Source organism: Vigna radiata, chromosome 5 (genome assembly GCF_000741045.1).
Source record: "Vigna radiata var. radiata cultivar VC1973A chromosome 5, Vradiata_ver6, whole genome shotgun sequence".
Classification (NCBI taxonomy): domain Eukaryota; kingdom Viridiplantae; phylum Streptophyta; class Magnoliopsida; order Fabales; family Fabaceae; genus Vigna; species Vigna radiata.
The window spans coordinates 15,665,199-15,687,118 of NC_028355.1; the positions used below are offsets into that span (position 1 = coordinate 15,665,199).

The following is a 21,920-nucleotide window of genomic DNA, read 5'->3' on the forward strand; positions in this document are numbered from 1 at the left end:
CAAATATTGTACTAAAAATTAAGAGAAAAAAATATGACTTACTAGATTTATAGACATTTTAGAACATCTTTAAATACACATTGTACTAAATGCAATATTTTTTGGATAGATTCTTCCATGTAGCTTTTTTTTTTTTAAATCCCACAATTAATCTTTTATTAAGGGATATTGAAATATAACATTATTTATCATTTTAGGTATTTTGATAGCTTGTGAGGATTTAAAATACAATATTATTGTTATCTCTTTTTAGTATAAGATATTGTAAATCAGATTTTGAAAAGAAATTGTTTGGTTTCAAATTCTATTATTTTTTTTTTGTGCCATTGTAATTTAAAAGTTGTTTAATTTTTCAATCAATTGAAAATTACTAGTGAAATGATTTTTAAAGTAATTATAAAAGTTATACATTTATTTCAAAAATTACAATTAAGGATTTTTTGCTTAAAATTGAAATTTATATCAGTTTAATAGATATTTTTATCAACATACGAAAATTTTATGTATCAATTAATTAGAGATAGAGACAGCTGTCACATTTTAATTGGCAGATTGCACCACTATTTAGGTCACTCTTCAACGCAGATACCCCCAATTGCGAGAGTGCCATTACAGCTTGGATCAATTTCGCGCTCTCAACCAGCTCCCTCAAAAACCCTTATTGGACACCATGAGTAAGTCTCCTCGCAGAGATCTGCAAGTCTTTGATTTCAATGAAGAGGATGATGCTGCAGCCTCAGACAAAGACCTCCACCACCAATCCCTATCCCACCATGATCCTCACGGTAAGACGATTCCCCTAAAATTCTGATTCGCCAAAACAAACGTCATCTTCAATGGAAATTGTTCATCTATAATCCACGTTTTCCTTTAAAATGTTAATTCCAAAGCGTTAACTCGGTAGGTGTCGCCATTGTGTTTAATGGTTTTGATTTTAAGGTATAGTGTATGCTTCCTAGAGAGTCAAATTGAAGGAACTGAAGGAGAGGGATGAAACCTACAGTAGATGTTTTCCTCTTAACGTTTATTTGTTTGTCTGTGGACTTTGAGGTTATCAATAATTTTAAAACTATGGTATCATGATTGTTGGATATCTTTTTTGATATAAGTTGGAGTGTGTTGAGTATAGAGACATTATAGTTTTGATTGTAGTATGCGGATGAACTTAGGGCGTGTCATGGTTGCCGAATTCGTGCAGGGAAATTGAACTTTGTGTTCTTTAATAGATGGAGGATAATGAAGAATGACTATCTATAATTATTATCATTTAATGAAAAAGGGTTAAAGACATACTAATGCTTACCAGGGGACTCGTTAAGGAAATATAAATGTTAAGGAAATATGCCTGTCATGACTTCTTGTGTTGTTTCCATTCATCTCAAAGCTGGTTTTCAATTAAATTGATTATATATAGCCAATGATATATTGACAGATTCCCAGGTGAGCAAGGTTGGCATAAAGAATGTTGCCAGTATACCTTGTGTTGGCGTAGCTGGTGCTATTTTTAATTTGGAAAAGGGTGGTTCTGACCCTTCTCCTGATACATTGGAAGATATGTATGATAGTGAAGAGAAGAAATCTGTGTTGGAAGCCGACAAACAATTAAATTTGATTAGTCATGAAAATGATCATCTTAAAGATGTTGATAACTATAACAAGCTAGGGAAAATGGATACATGTGGCGAAGTATCTTCACCTGAAACAAGCCACATTGAGCCTTCAGGGACTTCATACAGTGTACTGTAACTTCCACTTTGTCAGATTATAGCCTAAGGAATTGATTTAATTGTGAGACTTATATCTATATTCAATTCTTTTACAGAATGAGTCAATTGATGTCAATTCAGAAGCTGATGAGAGTGCTCCAACAAGTCCTGATTCTGATATTCCAGAGAATGGTGTTGTATATTTTATAATCATGGAGTCCTTATAATTCTAACACTTTCAATTTGAAAATTATATTGCAGTTTTTCTCACTAAGTATTCATTATTTCAGTTTCATTAAATGGTTTTGGATTGAATGGCACGGACAATTCTGACATGGTAAAGTTTATTTCAGTAACAACCATTTTGTGCTAATGACATTGACATGACATGCAATGTTTTTTCACCTTTTATTTTCTTTAGATTTGGTATTTATTTAGTTGTTTGTTTACTTCTGTTCTTTTTACTTTTTCATCATTGATACATATTATTTTTATTGGTTTGTCTTTCCCCTGCTGCCGGTGCTTCATCAAATATACCTTTTTTACCTGAGAATATAAGCTGTTGTAATATCTCTTTTAATTTATGTTTTAATTTTTATTTCGTGTTGTTCACTATTATTTTCTTTGATGTATTTTCAGGATGACACAAATACAGAAGTCGTTCTTCATCCCGATTATGTCATATACCAAGATAATTATTATCCGGGGCCAACCTTAACCTTTTCACCCTTTTGTGTCAAGATCAATGTTTCAACTGCTTGCATAAAGCAAGAAGCCTTTGATCTGGAATGGGCACTGGATGATCTCATTGACATTAATTGTCAGTTGTTTCAAAGTGTGAGTTTTGTAGTTCAATTGCTTTCATTACACTCTGTGTGTGTTGTGTATAAGTTCTATTATAATTCTCCTGTTATGCCTTTTCTTCAGAGTGGAACTGTCATTATTAAGCTTAGAGTAATATCAAGTAATGCAAGCCAGTCAAATCATGTAAGCAATGCTTCAGGTGAGTGCAACTGCTATGGTTGATTAATGGGGAATGATATTCTTCGTTGCATATTTGACATAACTTATTATTTTTATTTAAACTGTAGCTATAAAATTATGTGCGTAAATTCTGGTATTAGGAGTTTGTAGATTGTTTTGCAGATGGTAACTTACCTGTTACTTACTGTATGTGCATTTTTGTACATGTGCTAGGCATTGAGGAATTGATATTTGCGCTTGTTGATTACAATTGGTCCCTGAGACATAGGCAAATAACATCTCTTAATGCAAAATACTTGGCTTCTTGGAACATTGCACTTCAGTAAGTCATAAATTATTTATAAAGCAGTGATGTATGATTTCATTGTCATGGTAAAATTTATTTGGAAGATTTGGTGTTCTGAATGCCAATTTGTGTCATTTTAGTGAAGTATTATATTCATGTTTGATATTTGTAGTGCGGATGTAGAAGGCAATGAAACTGATTCACATGCATCAAGATGCTACTTCCCAAAGTAAGAATAATTAATTTTCTTTTCCTTTCAGACAAGTTTACCTTTATGTATTGATGCTGTAGTCCATATCTTTTACTTTAAAAACATTTTCATGTTTAGTGCATTATATGGTATTCTATTTCCTTTTTATTGCATGGTATATGTTGTCTTTTTATTTTCTTTTCCCTTTATTCTGTATGGTTTAATGTGTGTATCTAATATGTTTGACTTAGGATGCTGTAGCTTTTGGGATAGATGGTTCATGGCTTGGTGTTAGAGGCTTTATGGCCATGGTCTGGGGTGTAATTTTTGCAATTCATTCTTCCAACAGACAGTTTACTTTAGATTCAAAACAGGTGAAAATATATGTTTAGAGGGCTTGAAGGACATCTCTCATAATCTTCTATTTATATTGAAAAACTTATACAAGAACCCATGGAAGATTAAGGGACTGCATTAGATACCTAGGTGCAGAACTAGGTACGACTGTAGGTTCAACTTATAGTCATTTCCAACACTCTACTCCCTATACTTAGATTTAATAATAATACATAGATGTAATTATTCTAACCAGCGTCAAAGATATCATTTATTAATAATCAAGTTCTGTTATGGTTACATTTTCCATAGATTTAAGTAGAAACTACATAAGTTCTGTTATGTTGAGGAAATCAAGTTTTCATAAATCTACTGATTTTTTTTAAACTTTTTTAATCTTTCTATTAGACTGGGTATAAAAGATCATGATATCTTGTATGAAACCATTAGAGCCTACTGCCATATACTATAACTTTCTTGTTTTCATATTGTGTGTGTTTTGGAAGGGGAGTGTAACTTTTTATAGCATGTTTAACTATGAGAATTTATGATCTGAAACAGTTTTGAGGAGAATTTTGATGATGTTATCTATCCAAAAGGGGATCCAGATGCTGTTTCCCTAAGCAAGAGAGATGTGGATCTCCTGCAACCAGACACATTCATTAATGATACAATTATCGATTTTTACATCCAGTAAGTTTTCCCTTTCTCGATTTGTATACATATCATTGTTTTGTTGCATTTTTTGATAAAAATTATTTATTCATTATTTCTAACATTGTTCAATAACATTTTTATCTTGTTCTACCTGTTTTAACCGTGGAGCTTCCTCTATCTTCTTTTTTTTTTTCTTTTTTTGTATACTTATGTTAAAGGCCTATTAAAATTGCAGGGTTTAAATTTATATTTTTGATTCTTTAAGGAGTTGACAATTTGCAAATCTCAATTTTGGCAGGTATCTTAAGAATCAAATACCGGAGGAGGAAAAGCCTAGATTTCATTTTTTTAATAGTTTTTTCTTTAGAAAGCTGGCTGATATGGACAAAAATCCATCCAGTGCTTCTGATGGAAAAGCAGCCTTTCTACGTGTTCGTAAATGGACAAGAAAAGTAAATTTATTTGCAAAGGATTACATCTTCATTCCTGTGAACTTCAAGTAAGACTTTATCGAAGTTTTGGTTCCCTGACTTTCTATTTGTAATCAAGTGCTGATCAGAATTTTCTTTTCATGTGATGATAGTCTTCACTGGAGTTTAATAGTCATATGCCATCCTGGCGAAGTGGTTAATTTTAATGGTGAGATCTCAGTTTATATTCTTTCTTGTGATACTCTGTTTTCAGAGATTTATTTTATTCTATGTATTTCAGACAAGGAGATGCACAATTCACTTAAGGTACCCAGTATATTGCATATGGATTCTATAAAAGGAAGTCATAGTGGTCTGAAAAACTTGGTGCAAAGGTAGACTAAAGCTTCTCACTTTCTTTTGTTCCCCTCTTAATCTCTTTCCTGTCCCAAAAAATGTATGCAGAAATTTTATTGAAACTGAATTCATTGTTATGTATGAAAGTGCAAGTTGTCTTTGGCTTCATGTTTGAGACCTTTCTAGACTATGCCCCTGCAGCTGAAGTTTGCAATTATTGATTTGGCCAATTATTTAAATTGTGATTTTATAAAGCAATTGTTAATGAATCTCCTGGTGGTTAGTGTGCTTGCTTTAAATATATTATTAGTCTTGAAATTTTGCTTTACTTTCATTATAACCAAGATTTGTAAATTATAATTTGTGGGAGCTTTTCAGGCTTTAGAACAAAAACTGATTATAATTCACTTAAACGATGTCTGTGTTGTACTCAACTTTTGGCACAGCGTTACACATAAATCTGAATAATAGAGCTCAGTTGATCATGCATTTTTATTTATCAAACTGTAAGTGATTCTTGCAGATAAAATTTGTGTTATTGAAACTCTTAGAATTTAGGCTTAGGTTAGGACTTAACTCAAAATACAAATAAGACCCAAAATTAATGTCCTTATGGATGCTGCTTATTTGTATTGGCATTTTCTGTTTCCTTTTTCAATTTTGACATTAATATCAATTATTTATACTGTTATGCATGTTTATTTCCATTGCAACTGTGCAGATTCCTTATATATGTATTGTTGTTTAAAAAATTTAACTCAAGGTAGTTGTATTTGTTCTTTTCTCATCTGATATTTTCAGTTATTTGTGGGAAGAATGGAAAGAGAGACACAAGGATACCTTGGAAGAAGACCTTTCATCAAGATTCTTCAACATGCGTTTTCTTCCACTTGCGGTAATGCCTTTTAACATTTTGACAATTTTCACCAGGGCAATCATTTTTCTTTTAGAGACCCATTGAAGTTAAATGAAACAAATTTCTGTTTTATTATTTGCTGAGAAGTAGATACTACATTGTTTTGGAAACTGGCTGTTTTATCATGAAAAATCTCTTACTGGTTGGTTTCACTGGCTTAATTATTCATATATAATATACATATAATTGTTTCAATCCATTGTATGTTAAGAGTTGTTTTCACTAGACCCAAAAATTAACCTAAGATTGAATGGGTGGGACATTTTAGCTCTTGAGATTTTAAAAGCTGTTAATCCATGGTTTTGCAAAAGCAATACTCATTTTAATCGTTTTCTACTTTGTTCTCCATTGATGTTTCGCAAAGTTAAGCATTTTAGAATTGAGAGTTTTGAAAAATCTCAGACTAAAGTGCCCTACTCTTTTAGTCTTGTAGATTAATTTGGGGTTTACTGGGTTTTTATGCAAACCTTGTGTTACATACATTTGAAGAGGAAAGTCCCATCACTTGATAATTTCATTTTTCCCCATTTTTTTTTACAAACAAATGCATACCTTTTGTATTTGTATCTTTCTTTAAATGTCTCATTATTAGGTGGGTTATTCAAGGAACATGGATTACTTGGCTTTATTCTCTGAAATGATTTTTTAATGTGATAATTGAATGCTATAACTCCATGCTAGTTGGCCTATTTTTGCTCAAGACTGGTCACTTCTTGCCTTTTCTGCTTGATTTTTCTTTTATTGTTATGATTGAATGCTCTCACTCCATGACAGTTGCCGCAGCAAGAAAACTCGTATGATTGTGGCCTATTTCTGCTTCACTACCTAGAGCTGTTCCTTACTGAAGCACCTCTTAATTTCAATCCTATCAAACTAACCAAGTTTTCCAACTTCGTAAGTATCTACTTATTCTTGTAGTTCTGGTGTATTTCACACTTTTTGTTTGAACAAATGAAATCATTGGCAAAAGTTTCCATTCTAAAATCAATTGTCTATTAGATTGGTTATCAATTTACGAATAGTTGTTTTTGCTAATAAATGCTGGTTGACTTAATTACTCGAGTGGTTCAATATCTATAAATTGAAACTAATTTACCCGTAATTCATTTGTTGCAACGTCCTCAATTTCCTTTATCTTTTCATCCAAGTAGTTCCAGCTAACAACATTTTAGCATTCTCTCCAACGCACTAATTGAGTGAAGTCAATGTCCTATTACCTGGGTCTCACAAAATTCTACTCAATGATAGTACGATGAAGAATGTATTAAATGGGTGTGATGTCACCCTTTTTGTTTTAGTTGGTGATCGTGCCTATTTAAGTACGACATCTCCCAATTTTTGTAGTCCCTTGCCTAGTTGGCCTAATGCTTTCTATTTTTAACATTTTAAAGGTAACTGGCAACTTAGTAACGGATTCGTATGGATTCTTATATGAGTTTGACCTAATATAACTAGTTATTTCCAGCTCAATGTAGACTGGTTTCTGCCTGCTGAGGCTTATCTCAAGCGAACACTGATCCAGAAGTTAATCTTTGAACTTGTGGAAAACCTTGGTTCACACGAAATCTCTTCGTCTGACTGTAGTGCAGACAATGAGTGCTTAGCAAATAATGATAACAGAATTGGGATTGGTCACGCTGAAGTCAATAAGGAGTCAACAACTTCGCATGTGGGGCAGGGAATAGAAATCACTCTATTGTCTGGTTCGTCATCTTTGGATCATCAATCTTTTAACAGTTCAGGCTTGGTTCTTAAAGAGCTTTTTGAGCCAGGAGCTACTGCAGGAGCTATGTTGGGACAATGCCAATCTTTTGACCAGCGTTTCAATGGTTCAATATACTCGATGGAGGTACCTACTTGTGTCTGCATTTTCTTTCTTGAATATATTTGAGCCACACAGAAGCCTGTTTTTGTCAAATAATTTATGCTGTGTGCTGTACATTATACAATGAAAAATCAACTTTCGACCTATCACTTTCTGGAGCATAGTTCCCAAATGTAGCGGTTCAGTGATGAGTACATTTTTTATGCTGGCAAGATATTTATTTTGGATCCCATTACATTCTTTTACGTTTATGTTGTAAAACTAACCTTTCACCCCTCTTTTTTGTTGTTGTATTATAATAGGAAGACACTGATCTCGGGGAACAGTTTATGTACCTGCCTACAGATTCCAACTTCCAGCAAGTGGCTGGAATCATTCCTCAAACATGTTCTTTGTCATATCTTCCCAGGGAGTGTGGAGATGATACATGTCATAGACCACAAATCTCTCTTCAAGCGAACCATGATGTGGTTGAGTCATCTCTACATTCATCAAATGGCGCCTTAGATGATTCAGAAGACGTAAGGGTCACAGAAAACTGCCCTTCTGTGAATGAGCCCAGGTCATCTAATGAAGCTGAACAAGGGGAGAAAACTTTTTCGGCAATGGTAAATACTGAGCATGTCAGAGATATTTCCACCACTATTGTAGGAAATTCTGGAGACTCAATTATGAAGTGTGATGATAACAATGGAGATCTCCACTCTGCTGGTCAAGAAACTCTGACAATACCATTGCAACAAGTTTCTCATGTCCCAGATTATGATGAAACTCCCACGATAACATTGCAACAAGTTTCACAGGCGGCAGTTGATGAGGACACTCCCACAATTCCATTGCAACAAATTTCTGATGCAGTAGATGATGGTGAGACTATTGATGGCGTGGCACCTGATATGTGTGAGGAACAAGCTCCAAAGAGGCGGCGGCTTATGCCTGTTGAATGTAATGGTGAGGGCACTGTGACAAATTCCGATTTGTAGATAACTAGATATAGATAGATATGGCTTCCTTACACTACTTTTGGATTGTTTCTAGGTTGTACTTTACCAATGTGAATACTAAAATAGTGTCGTTGCTGGGTTGTAGTAGTTAGTTAATTCTGCGGCCAAAATTGGAAATTACCTGCGGACTTTAGATACAATTCAACCTGCAATCAGCAGGATTTTTTTTTTTCATACTTAATTTTACTATTGTTCCTTTTGATTTTGTTTTTCAACAGGGTTAACATGTTTTCTTACAAATAGTGAAGTGGAAACCAATAAAAAGCTAATTACCAATGTTCAAGGTGGATGTAACTTGAAAAATAACAAATATGGGTTCAAAATTATTGCTTGGAACATGTTGATCCTTGTTTATATTTCAATTCAACTACTAATCATACTAAAGTAACAATACAGGAAAAAATCTAATACGACAATTAAATTAAAATAAACATTTAATTTTAATTTATTACAATTAGATAATAAAATATTAGACCCACAAGTGCAATTTTGTTGAAAAAATCTTAAAATTGATATGATTATTCTAGAAAAATGTATTCTAATCAAAGATGTTTAATAAAAACATTTAAATAAGTAATGTTCAAACCCTGTTGGTAATTATTTAACATAAAAAAGGCTTGACTAAATTTATTCTCATCTTTTTCAAATTAATCAATCTTGAATGTTACTCCATGAAAGAGATAATTTAAATTCTTTAATAAATAAAAATCGTGAACTTAAAAATAGATGAAAAGAAAAAAAGCTTTTCATAAAATCTGCTACAATACATGCTAGTATTTCATTATGCTTTAAAGAAATTGTTTAATTTTTCTACTTCATTGATGGAAGCATGAAATAACAAAACACTTGAATCAAATGAAAAGATTATGAAACAAAACAAGACAATTAAGTACAAAACAAATTGTTGACAAACAAGTTTTTAACTTTTATCTATTATAGTATAACTTTTTAACCCTTATCGTATTTTTAAATAATGTTGATCATGTATAAATAACGTAAAAAATGTGTACACAATAAATTTTAAAGAATCAACATTATTAATTGTTATAAACTATATACTAAAGAAAAAATAATTACTAAAATAAAAATATTAATAAAATTTATATAAAAGTTATAAAAAAAATAGATACACAGAAAACAGTTATAGAATTAATTTACCTATTAACTTCTATAATATCATAAAATGCTTATAATATTTTATCAGATAGTTATTACTTATTTAGGTATTTTTTTTAAAGTTGATAAAATTTATTGTTTATTAAAATATAATTAATAAGAAAATGAGTAGAAAATATCAGTTTCAAAAAATAGTTAAAATTAAAAACTGACCGAATAATGACCACCACCACCACTGCACACCAGGTAGAGCTAGAGAGATTATGATTTGATTTTATGTGCATAGTTTAACCTTTATCACCAGTGTGAGTGAGTTTAGTGAGCAACAGTGGGGAGATGCAGAAACGGAAGGAACTGCCAAATCAATGCCTTTATTGGTTTCCAGAGGAAGAATCATCAGAAGAAGCATGACATGTCTATGCCTTACCCATTCACTCACTCAAACCCATAACCCCTTCCCTTCTTCTCTACACAATAACAGAAACTCCCTCTTTCAGTTTTTCTCGGTAAGAAAATCAATTCCCTCCTCTTCTCTCATTAACTCTCTCCATGTTTTTCTCTGAAATTTTCGCCTTTCTGTTTCGTCTTTTCTTTCAGGCTATTCTCCGACCTTCAATTCGCCCCTTTTCCGCTAAATTCAAGGGTTCTTCTTCTGCACTAATGGCCAATTTCAACGCTGATTCCGTCACTTACCTCACACAGCGAGAAGCCGCTGAGATCGATGAGACGCTCATGGGTCCTCTCGGCTTCAGCGTGGACCAGCTCATGGTCTTTCTTTCTTTCTCTCTTTTTTTTTCTTTTCATTTTCGTGTGTTAATGGAGTTGGTTAAGTTAGTTAACGCCTTTTGTTTCTAATTTTTAGGAATTGGCTGGTTTGAGCGTCGCTGCTTCCATTTCTGAGGTACTTGTTTTTTGTGTAAATCATCTCAATTTTACACGGAGGATTATGATAATTGTAAATTTGATTTCTGCTACACAGTGAAGTGTTCTTATTGGTGTTTTGTTGCATTAGATGACTAGAATGAGTTTTGATAGAGGAAACATCCTTTTGCTAAAATTTGTTCTTTCTCTGTGATTTTATTATTTTTTAGTTTTTGGTCTGTATGTTAATGTTGGTGAGATTGTTCTTTAATTAATTTTATCTCACAGGTTTACAAACCCACTGAGCATGGTCGGATTCTTACTATATGTGGCCCTGGTAACAATGGTGGTGACGGTCTGGTGGCTGCTCGCCACCTGCATCACTTTGGTTATAAGCCCTTTGTGTGTTACCCAAAGCGTACCCCCAAGCCTCTCTATTCTGGATTAGTTACTCAGGTTGGATGGAACTCATCTTGACAGTTTAGAACTCCACACTTTTTTTTTTGTCTAATGAGTTACTTCAAGTCTCATGAATTGTTGTTGCCGTAGCTTGAAGCACTGTCTATCCCTTTCTTGTCAGTGGAAGAACTACCGTCAGATCTTTCAAATGACTTTGACATTCTTGTGGATGCGATGTTTGGATTCTCATTTCATGGTAGGTATTTTTCTTTTTGGGATTTATTTGCACATCTAGAGCATCTATATGTTTCTCACCTATGTTTTGCAAACCAGGGACCGAACAACATACTGTTATCACTGTTTTCCTGCCGCTAATCATTAGTTGTCTTTTTGTTTTCATGTTTTCCCCCTTGTTATTTTGATGCTTACTGTTAGAATCAATATCATTGCTACAATTATAATCTGCAGCAGCACTCAGTTAAATTAAATAACTCTTTCTTTTATTTTCAAAGTCTTTCACATCCCATCACATTGGCTCTCAATTCTGAACTACTGTATGGATCATCAACAAATAATTCCATTTTAATTTTATATGGCTATACTTTGTTGTTTTCTGTTTCTTCAGGTTCTCCCAGACCTCCTTTTGATTATTTGATCCAGAGACTTGTCTCTTTGCATGATAATGATCAAATTGATAAAAAAAGACCATTTATAGTCTCTGTAGATATTCCCTCTGGTTGGCATGTTGAAGAGGGAGATGTTGATGGTACAGGCATTAAGCCTGATATGTTGGTATGTTTCAGGGATATTATTGTCTCATTATTTATTTCTTTAAATGTTGAAATTTAGATATAATATCATCAGATATTTATTTCAACACAAACTGTGTTTCTATCGAGATACCATTCCTCCGTTGTGTTTATTTTTTCTGTAGGTTTCTTTGACAGCCCCAAAATTAGGCGCAAAGAAGTTTGGTGGTCCTCACCACTTTCTAGGAGGTAGATTTGTCCCACCAGCTATTGCAGAAAAGTATAAGCTTGTGCTTCCACCTTATCCTGGAACATCCATGTGTGTTCGAATTGGAAAGCCTCCACAAATTGATATCTCAGCTCTAAGAGAGAATTACATCTCACCAGAATTTCTTGAAGAGCAGGTGGAGGCTGACCCAATTAATCAGGTAACTTTCATGTGAAACAATACTTTGTTGCAGAGTTGTCCTTCTTTTACCCTTTTTGTGGTTGTCAAGGAATTTAGTACTTTACCATGATCTCTTTCAGTTTCCAATTCTGAGATTTTAATGACTACAAATGATTTCCATTTTACAATATTATTTTTTTTTATCTGCAGTTTCGCAAATGGTTCGATGATGCAATGGCTGCTGGTTTGAAGGAACCAAATGCCATGGCCTTGTCAACTGTAGGGAAGGATGGAAAACCGTAAGATTTTCTTAATGTTAAAATGATTTTTGCCTGAATATAAGTGGGTCTTGTAAAATTAATTACTTTTCCATACTTCTGAATAATGTGTAATATCTGAACTAAAAGTTGCAAATTACTCTTCTTGATCTGCCTTCAGCTCATCACGAATGGTATTGCTAAAAGGGTTGGATAAAGACGGATTTGTTTGGTCAGTAATGATCTGTTATTTTTATTTTAGACCTGATATATTTGAGAAAATGCTTAATTGTGTTCAGCTACTGCAATTGATTTGCACAGGTACACAAACTATGAAAGTCGAAAGGCACGTGAATTGTCTGAAAATCCTCGAGCATCTCTGCTTTTTTACTGGGATGGTTTAAACCGTTCGGTGAGTATTGCTTACATTCTGGCCAGCCACATCTCCAGATTGACTTATTATTCATGGAATTGATGAAGTTTATTTTTAATCCAATCTCGCCTTCTTGGAAACACGGGGCATCATGCCATAATGTACTTTTATTTGGAGGGATAAGGAGGATCAGTATGATAATTGGTAGTTACAATATAACACCTAAGTGACTGTTTAGGATTTGGATGACTAAAACCTCAGGTGGTATAACATAGGGGATTAGAATATCTACTATCGGTATGGCTTCAACTTTTGGAGGCTTGAGTTGATTAGTGTTGGTAAGATTCAGCTGGGATTGATCTGTTTGGTGATCCATCGATGTGGTTTTAATTTTCTTAAGCCTTGGTAGAGAAAAGCTGATTTTCCATGTTAAAGTCAAAGCAGACAGCTAGAAATTTTAGTCATGATAAAACTTGAACATGTGAAGTCTGTTTCCTTTATCATTGTTGTTTTCTCTCTTTTATCTAGCAAAATAATAATCCATATTGACTTTAATCCAGTCTGTTTATTTATCTATATTTGTTGCATTAAGTTTGATATTAATACCACCAAAACTTCCTGCAGTTGCCTACCTACATTCTTAGTCGAATACCTTTTTTAAACCATTTTGTTTCTTGAAATGATCTTATATTAGGGAACCTGCACATATGATACAAGATGAACATCAGTAATATTTCGGCTAGACAAATTTAATTTGCTGTTGTTGTGTTCTTTTCCATTTGCTGACTTGGTTTACATTGGTGAAGAACAATGGTTAGCGTGTCAATTTAACTTGATATATACATTTTGATAGTGCAAACTGTCACTGCATGTTGGAGGCATGCCTCAACTATTGGATATTCATGATATTTTAGGAGTGTTGGATACACTCACTCAAAGGGATCTAACTCTCATGAGGCTAGATTTTTCTCTTTATCAAGCTTTCTGTCACCTAACTCATGTCACTCAAGGGCTCTCTTTACCGAGATGCCACATCTTCTTTTCTGGGATCAGAAGCAAACCACTCATGAGAATATGCAGAATGAGAACCTTATTTTGAGATTCGCAACAATGAGATCAAGCAAAGAAAAGACTGGCCTATGTAGTATTAGGTAGAGGTATTACCGGGCACACCTCACCTAGTGTTCTTGTTGCCTTCAACCCTTAAGGGAATGAGCAGCTAGCTAACTCAAAAGATGCAGTTAATGCAGTCAAAAAAACTACACCCGTATCCCAGTTTGGAAAATCTGAAGCAACTGCCAATTGTGATTGACTAATTCTGTTTTCGCAGGTCCTTTTAGTTGGACCAGCTGTAATCAATTGTTTATCTGTATCTTAGGAAAATGATTTTTTTTTTCCTTTCTTATTTAGGCTTCTGAAATTGTGTACGGTTTTCATAATTTATTTCCTCCGTAATTCATGTTTATTGTTATCCATTACTTTTTTGTTTATTTCTTTTCCTAGGTACGGGTAGAAGGGCCTGTTCAGAAAGTCTCTGATGAGGAATCGGAAGAATATTTCCATAGCCGTCCTAGAGGAAGTCAGATTGGAGCAATAGTTAGCAAGCAGGTCTAGTTCTGCCTCACTTTAAATTTAATTGTTATATATAGAAATTATATGATATATTAACTTATAATTTCAATTTCTTGGATCATTAGAGTACTGTAGTACCTGGTAGGCATGTTCTTTATCAGGAGTACAAAGAACTGGAACAAAAATACGCCGATGGGTAAGTTATTAAACAACTACTTTTGACTCAATGTTATTTGTAAATTATGATAAAATATGTTACTCTCTCGAGATGGTCTAATAACCCCATGGATTCTCATTGCTCGTACTTGGAAACCTGAGTAGCTAACCATCTCATTTGGCCAGGATTACACTTTTCTCCCATTTGTTAACTCTAGGGAAGATGTAAATAATCCTCATATTTTCTACTTGCAGAAGTATGATCCCTAGACCTAACTGGGGAGGATATAGACTCACACCACAACTTTTTGAGTTTTGGCAAGGACAGAAATCTCGCTTGCACGACAGGTGGTTGCATCCTCGTTTGTGATAGGTTTTCTTGTTTTTAAGTTGCTTTTATTCTATGAATGGATTAAGCCAAACAGTATGTACATAATAGTTTTTTAGTAACGTGTATTGGGTTTTCAAGCCGCGGCTTAGGTTCAAGATCCGAGTCCTATGCCTATCAATTTGAGTTTATCTATATCCTAGTCTGCCTGCTTGGTTACGATAACGGTATAAAGTAATCTGCTACATCTACAACACTATATGGCATTTTTACTTTAAAGAGTTATTGATTCTATCCCCACAAGAAAAAATTGAGTTACTTAAATAAGTTTGAGGATTGTATTGAAAATCAACCTTTACAAGCTTTTGCTGCATCCCCTCATCAATCATCCTAAAATAGCTTAAATGTCGAACCTTATCTTGACATTGCATAAAATTTGGATATACTTGTCCTTGATGAGCAGTTATTTGGAATTATTTTTTATTTAGGGACGTTGTTCAATTTTGAATTATTTTATTCTGGTATAGAATATGGTTATCTGAGCCTGGTGTTTGGTTACGTTTGGTGTATAAATAAACCGTCCACAGGAAGCTGGTATTTTATTAGGAAGAAATATGGATATCCTATTACAAAGATAAAGCATTGGAAAACTTTAAGGGTACGCGCCTTCCATTCCCAGACCTGTCGCCCCAATTCTCTCAGAAATAAAACTAGTTACCTCTCCCTCTGAAACCCTGCCTATCCTTAGTCAAGGTGCATTATTTTTCTTATTGTCCCAATTAAACTAACTCCCTCACTAACAATTACTGATTGATGCTAAAGATATCTAGTGCCCCTAAACATTTACTTTTTACCATCATGATTTCTGAAAAGAATTCCACCGAGGTCCTATGTCTGATGTTCCCCATAAGTGACTAGTTACCTTTCAATCTCTACTCTTCTTGTTCATGAGAGAGATGCCTGATTTCTTCTAAATATCCCAGCCCAACTCCCTGTCTCTCACTCACTAAAAGATATCTAACACTGACACCTATCAGAAACATTTCACACACTTCCTTTCCTTAAAAGATTTGTTTGAAACCCTAGTTAAAGGAGTACGATGTCCTAGACCATCATTCTGTGCCAGAGCACATTTTCATATACAGTGAAGTAAATTTCCACTATATTTTCCTGAGATTGTGTGCATGTTTTATTCACAGGTTGCAATATACTCCCCATGAGATCAATGGACAGCGGCTGTGGAAGATTGAGCGGTTGGCTCCCTGATAATTTTTAATTTTTTTCTGTTAAATATCTCAACTTGTGAAAAACAAAGGAAATAAAGTTGTATTTAAATGTCAGCCTCTTTTTTCTTTCGTCATGTTCAATTGTGCTTTATCTATTTGTTCATATACTTGTACTTTTTTATATGACATTCTAAGTAGACTTGACCGCAGGCATACATTCCAAGTAAAAAATATACCGAACAATAGCAGTTCCATTGGAAATTGTTAATAGCTTGCGATTCCAATATTTTTCAAATAAAGTTATTACAGTGAGGTTGGTAAGATTGGGTGCTTTAACTTACCAATATTAGTACCTAAAACATTATCTCTATTAATTCATCCAGTCTAACGTCTCATTTTTCACAAACAATTTTGTTCTTAATCTTAACGTGTTTACCAAAAATATGTTTTGAATAATAAACTCTGCTTATTCACTTTTGTTATTCTTAAAGAAAAAAAATATTCTCCTTATTCGATATTCTTTTTAATCCTAATTTTCCACTACATTTATACCCTTTCTTAAAAACCTTTGCATTCCCCCCCCCCCCCTTTTTTTTTCTTATAAAAAATAATGGAATCTCATTATAATTTTAGGTCAGTTTTTCCAACATCTTTTTTTTTTTCTTACTCCACCCGATAAATTGTAATATTGTTAATTTATCCCTCCTAAATTTACAATAAAATAAGAAAAGTTCATATGTCCTCTCTTCAACTTCACCCTTATTTTTTTTTGTCCTCTAATTTGTTTTGAAAATTCAATAAGACTCCTAGTTTTTGTTTTTATACTTTTAGTCCTTCAGTTTTTTAAAATTATTCAATTTGATCCTAATTAGTAATGACGTCAAAATCATTAATGAAAGAGTGACTAGGATTGAATATGTGACAGGGTTATGTCAACATAAACGTGAAGAATTCTTTAACATATACATGAAGAGTTCTTCAATATAGACGTGAAGAATTCTTGAGGTATTCAGATTTATTGTGAAAATCTTTTCGTCATTGAGGTTCAGTGGAAATGAGTGGAGAGATTTGAGTTTGTGATCGTCGAAATAACATTCAAGTTTTTCAAATGTTAAGAATATTTTTGCTGTCACCTCCTCTATTTACATAAACTATTTCAGAAATATGTCATAATTCCATTACAGTGAGGAACAAATTAAATGATTTTTAAAAACTGAAGGATCAAATGAACAAAAAAAATATTTTGGAAACTCTTCCAGAAATATGTTTCAACTAGTTTATTTTAAAATATGTACTATAGAAGTGATCATTAAAATATCATTTTAAAAATTAAAGAGCTGTAAATAGGAATTATATGGTGCAGGAAGCAAAATATAACTTGAAATACTACGGTTGAAAGATGAGTAATGGGCTGAAACAGTAGAAGCATGCTTTTTACGGGCTTTTTGTTTTTGCAAACCACAGTGTTTTCAAGCAAAGAACTCCATAGTATTATTAGAGTGTAAATGACGTAAATGCCCAGACAAACACCGTAAAAAAACACGGGCAGATCCAGAAAGAGCATAGAAAACATGAATTGAATCTTTTTAAACCAGTTTGACGATTTTGGCAGAATTTGACTTTTGAAATTGAAATCCCACACGTGTACTCTTCCTCCTCCACTCTCCACTGCGATCGATCGCCTCTCTTCACCGATACTCCGATCCTCAACCAAACCGAACCTGAACCAACAACATGAGTGCCGACGCCCCCACCCAAACCCAAGCCTCCGCCACCAAACCTCACGAAACCCAAACCGTCGAAACAAAACACGAAGAGTCCCAATCTGCATCTCAGCCTCACACCGCCGATTATGCTCCATACCCTAAACTGGACCCAGACGACGTCGTGCCACCTCCTCTTCAACAGCAAGAAGCACCCCTCAATACTGAATCTCGTGCCCCAATCTCCGGCGATGCTGCCACTACCATGCCCAAAGACTCCAATCCCTATGTCACTCCTGCTCCCGTTGCCGCTTCCTCTACCAAGAGTAACCAACTCGTCACTTTTCTTCTCCTTTATCTGATTTTCCTTTACACAAAACAGCTTATATTATTTTCGCAGCCACTTTAGATTCCGTGAAAGACGTTCTCGGCAAATGGGGCAAGAAAGCCGCCGAGGCCACCAAAAAGGCGGAGGATCTCGCCGGTAACATGTGGCAGCACTGTATGTATTCATTTCCTGTCATTTCTTAAAACCCGTCTTTTCTTTTCGTTATTATTTTTTGTATTATTGCTATTATTGGAAAGTAGTTTAGGCCCGTTTTAATTCTTTAGAATCTGTTTGTAATGTTCCGAGGCTTGGACTACCATTTGCTCATATCTCTAGTTGACTGTGATTCCCAACAGTTTTTATTTTTTTTTAGGAAAATGCTAATTAAGGGTTATAATTTATTATTCTTACGATCAAAATCTGTTTTGTTTAGATAAACTGACTGAAAGGTGATTTAATTGCTTTCGTTATGATACAATAACAAACCAGCTTGCACATAAGGGATTTTATGTATGTGTGTGTATATGAAGTTGAAAAAAAACTAACGAAAAATAATCATTCATTTTCAGATTCATGAAAATAAGTTATTTAAAAGATTTTAGCTGCAACTTAGTTAACAAACGAATTATTGTTTCGTAAAGCAGCTGAACGGGAGGGAAAAGAAAACTTACCCGAAACTGTTAAAAAGGAGAACTTTTCTTTTGGGATGGGAAATAATGTGTTTCTCCGTGATTTCTAATGCAGTTGCTCTGTGATATCTAAAGAAACAAATTCCTTTTAATTTCTTCTTCAATGCCTAAGGATATTGGTAAACGTGACTCTTGTTAATATCATTATTATTATTTAATTTTGTGTGGAACAGTGAAAACGGGTCCAAGTTTTGCGGATGCAGCTGTGGGGAGGATTGCTCAGGGAACTAAAGTTCTTGCGGAAGGAGGGTATGAGAAGATCTTTAGGCAAACTTTTGAGACAGTTCCAGAGGAGCAGCTTCTGAAAACGTATGCATGCTACTTGTCTACTTCAGCTGGACCTGTGATGGGAGTCTTGTATTTGTCAACAGCGAAGCTGGCGTTTTGTAGTGATAACCCACTTTCTTACCAAATGGGTGACCAGACTCAATGGAGCTATTATAAGGTATTGCTGGAACCTCCTTGCTTCTTATTGATCTACAATAGAAATTATGATATGCATATGCATTTCCGTTTGATTTGATGATGTTAATCTGTGAATGGCTTCATTGTTTATGATTTGTTGACAGTTTTGCTTGTTTATTTACACTCATACTTTTACATTCCATTTCTTGAAATCTGATTGTAATCAAAGAAATGAGGTTTGCTATATTTTTTAAACCACTGGTAACGCTGAGTGAGTATTTTCTTCAGATTGTGATTAGCTACATGGCCGGCTCAATGCCTAAACTGGTAAACCCTTGCTTTAGGTCTTCAAGAAAAAAAGGTTTCTTTAGACCTCTAAGAATAAAAGGCCTCAAATTTCTTTTAGTACTAAATGCTTGAGGCCTCTAAGAAAAAAAAAAAACTAAAGAAAAGTCTCATTCTTAAGTTTGTTTTAGGCCTCCTAAATCCTTGAGCCACCCTTGATTATCTATTATTATTATATAGTTTGGCAATGTAATTTTAATTTGAACTGTTGGCAACGATGATGATGGTGTTCGGTTGCTTTGTGCTCTGTAGTCTGTTTGTCGGGGTGCAATTTGATTGGCTTTAAACTGTGTGCTAGTTATGCAGAATCGAGTAGTATATTTAAGAGTTATTGTGGCATGTGTTAATTACTTTTTCATAGTAGAGAAAGGTAGTATTAGATTAGATGTTGAATGATGATCAAGAATACTTCTAATCTATTTCATCTTTTAGAAGCTTTTCCACCATTGAGATTACGGTCATCACGATCACATGTTATTTCATCATGAGCCCATCTTTTGTTAGGTGGCCATATAATTTATTTCATCTTTTAGATTATGGTCATCATGATCCGTGTTATTTTATTATGGAATGATGATTGAGGATATGTGGCACCCTTTTAGGTCCAGGCCAATTACAAATTAGCAAGTATAACAATTGTGTTTGAAACTATTTTAATATTTATTGCCGAAGGTATTTCCTAGGAACTTATTGGCTATGGCATTTTAACAAAATATGAGACTCTACTAATAAAGAATTGAAGACTTGACATTAACATGTCCAACGTTTTCAGCACTCATCCACATAAATTGATATTTTGTAGGGGATATTAAACATACTAAACAACACCAAATCATTTTCAATGTTTTAATATCTTTTGGATAAAACTCTTAAGATTACTTGTCCCTCCCTTAATTTAGTCCACTTTTTAGATTAAATAATGTAATTTTCTTCTAGTTGCTGATATTCTTAGAAGATCTAAGGAAAATGTTCCACATATGAATTTATATATTTATATTCATTTGCAACTAATAATTTATAATTTTAATATTAGAAAATTGCGTAACATTTTTTGTAAGAACAAGTCCTGCAAGTGAATAATATTTTGTAAAAGCACAATTAAAGGAATGGTAAACGGAAGATTAAACATGAGAGAAGAACCTTGCAAGCATTTGACATTGCAAAATTATAGAATAACATCATTTTTCCACTTCTCCCGTTTGGAATGTATTAAGTCCGTCCACACCCCCAAATATGCAATACTTTACTCAAGAAAAATTAAGAATCCAAATCTAAATGAAACATCAATTAATAATTTCACAACATCTAATCAAAACAATTAATCATAAATTTGATTTTCCTCCATGAAAACAAATAAGTTCCCCAAACTTAAAATAACTTTAATAATAAATTAAAAAAACGATCGTTTTTCCAGGACCATTTCCAGTAACAGTACTCCTTTCATCTATTTTCTAATAATCGTAGAAGATTCTCAGGAAATTGTTAACACACTTGTTTACTTAAATTGTCATGAATGTATTCATACATACAGACTTACGTATATAGAGACACATTGTCATTAATGTATTCATATATACAAACATGTCACGAATGTATTATATTTTTATTAATCACACGCTTTTACTCCCATGCATTAGGTGGTCATTCCATTGCATCAACTGAGAGCAGTGAACGCTTCAACAAGCAGAACCAACTCGTCTGAAAAATATATTCAGATTATCTCTGTTGACAACCATGAATTTTGGTTTATGGGGTTTGTGCATTATGACAGCGCTGTTAAAAATATTCAAGGAGCATTGCAGCCTCATTGACACAGGATTGAAAAACACCATGAATCATTTATACCAAAGATGAGGTTTGTATTCATAAATTATGAAACATTTTAAGTTTGTGGAGCTGTTATAGATTGAAACTCATGTAGTGTGCATTATATATTTTTTACCTGTTCTCTGAAAATGAAAGTTAATTCATTTGTTGTAAGTTGAATGGATATATAGTTGGTGGATTTACATTTTATTTTATTAATTATCTCTTTAATTTTTCTGTATATTTTGGCGATTTAACTACTTGACTAATCTCTACTTTAGGAACGCTTTATTCTTACAAAGCTTTAGAAAGCTACTATTGAGGACAATTGAATCATGGTCGTACATGTCTGTTACTGTTGCAAGGTAAATGATTCTAAAAGAAGTGACGTGGCAGAATATTTTTTCTAATACTCTTTTTTATCATGTGGGTCTTCCAGTACGATATTGATAAGTTGAGAAAGACATCATAATATCGTTGGTTTACATGTTCTCAATAATGAAGAGACAGTCCCAAACATAACAAGCTAGAAAAGGTATGATAAGAAA

General features: G+C 33.6%; 3 protein-coding genes across 6 annotated transcripts; all 3 read left to right on the forward strand.

Moving 5' to 3' along the window:
* Positions 1 to 575: 575 nt before the first annotated feature.
* On the forward strand, positions 576 to 8,873 carry LOC106762415 (probable ubiquitin-like-specific protease 2B). 3 transcript variants are annotated; one of them, XM_014646317.2, is made up of 16 exons: positions 576 to 785; positions 1,433 to 1,737; positions 1,823 to 1,898; positions 1,997 to 2,043; positions 2,346 to 2,543; positions 2,634 to 2,709; positions 2,904 to 3,012; positions 3,149 to 3,205; positions 4,064 to 4,195; positions 4,458 to 4,658; positions 4,743 to 4,798; positions 4,871 to 4,964; positions 5,728 to 5,821; positions 6,617 to 6,736; positions 7,308 to 7,691; positions 7,970 to 8,873. In XM_014646317.2, exons 1-16 carry the CDS (start codon positions 671 to 673, stop codon positions 8,648 to 8,650), a joined length of 2,745 nt encoding a protein of 914 aa, XP_014501803.1. In that variant the 5' UTR covers positions 576 to 670; the 3' UTR covers positions 8,651 to 8,873. The 3 variants fall into 3 exon arrangements, with proteins under 3 accessions (XP_014501803.1, XP_014501801.1, XP_014501802.1); XM_014646315.2 differs by having other exon boundaries at positions 4,743 to 4,964; XM_014646316.2 differs by having other exon boundaries at positions 579 to 785; positions 1,441 to 1,737; positions 4,743 to 4,964.
* Positions 8,874 to 10,039: 1,166 nt separating this feature from the next.
* On the forward strand, positions 10,040 to 16,307 carry LOC106762423 (pyridoxine/pyridoxamine 5'-phosphate oxidase 1, chloroplastic). The gene is made up of 14 exons (XM_014646328.2): positions 10,040 to 10,293; positions 10,385 to 10,555; positions 10,650 to 10,688; positions 10,937 to 11,104; positions 11,198 to 11,303; positions 11,673 to 11,839; positions 11,982 to 12,224; positions 12,395 to 12,483; positions 12,623 to 12,673; positions 12,763 to 12,853; positions 14,318 to 14,422; positions 14,512 to 14,582; positions 14,798 to 14,890; positions 16,070 to 16,307. The coding sequence occupies exons 1-14, from the start codon at positions 10,153 to 10,155 to the stop codon at positions 16,134 to 16,136; spliced, it is 1,602 nt and encodes a 533-aa protein (XP_014501814.1). The 5' UTR covers positions 10,040 to 10,152; the 3' UTR covers positions 16,137 to 16,307.
* Positions 16,308 to 17,668: 1,361 nt separating this feature from the next.
* LOC106759852 (GEM-like protein 1) lies at positions 17,669 to 21,591 on the forward strand. Of its 2 annotated transcripts, none has more exons than XM_014643206.2 (4): positions 17,669 to 18,125; positions 18,209 to 18,301; positions 18,990 to 19,261; positions 21,204 to 21,591. In XM_014643206.2, exons 1-4 carry the CDS (start codon positions 17,831 to 17,833, stop codon positions 21,375 to 21,377), a joined length of 834 nt encoding a protein of 277 aa, XP_014498692.1. In that variant the 5' UTR covers positions 17,669 to 17,830; the 3' UTR covers positions 21,378 to 21,591. The 2 variants fall into 2 exon arrangements, with proteins under 2 accessions (XP_014498692.1, XP_014498691.1); XM_014643205.2 differs by having other exon boundaries at positions 17,671 to 18,125; positions 18,200 to 18,301.
* The last annotated feature ends 329 nt before the right edge of the window (positions 21,592 to 21,920 follow it).

Bases quoted from the DNA above. Each gene is read 5' to 3' on its own strand.
- LOC106759852 (XM_014643205.2), top strand. From the start codon at position 17,831: ATGAGTGCCGACGCCCCCACCCAAACCCAAGCCTCCGCCACCAAACCT. The intron at 18,126-18,199 runs GTAACCAACTCG...TTATTTTCGCAG, and splicing joins TGCCGCTTCCTCTACCAAGA to CCACTTTAGATTCCGTGAAA. The intron at 19,262-21,203 runs GTATTGCTGGAA...CCCATGCATTAG, and splicing joins CTCAATGGAGCTATTATAAG to GTGGTCATTCCATTGCATCA.
- LOC106762423 (XM_014646328.2), top strand. From the start codon at position 10,153: ATGCCTTTATTGGTTTCCAGAGGAAGAATCATCAGAAGAAGCATGACA. The intron at 10,689-10,936 runs GTACTTGTTTTT...TTTATCTCACAG, and splicing joins TCGCTGCTTCCATTTCTGAG to GTTTACAAACCCACTGAGCA. The intron at 14,891-16,069 runs GTGGTTGCATCC...TTTTATTCACAG, and splicing joins AAATCTCGCTTGCACGACAG to GTTGCAATATACTCCCCATG.
- LOC106762415 (XM_014646315.2), top strand. From the start codon at position 671: ATGAGTAAGTCTCCTCGCAGAGATCTGCAAGTCTTTGATTTCAATGAA. The intron at 3,206-4,063 runs GTAAGAATAATT...GATCTGAAACAG, and splicing joins TCAAGATGCTACTTCCCAAA to TTTTGAGGAGAATTTTGATG. The intron at 4,965-5,727 runs GTAGACTAAAGC...TGATATTTTCAG, and splicing joins CTGAAAAACTTGGTGCAAAG to TTATTTGTGGGAAGAATGGA.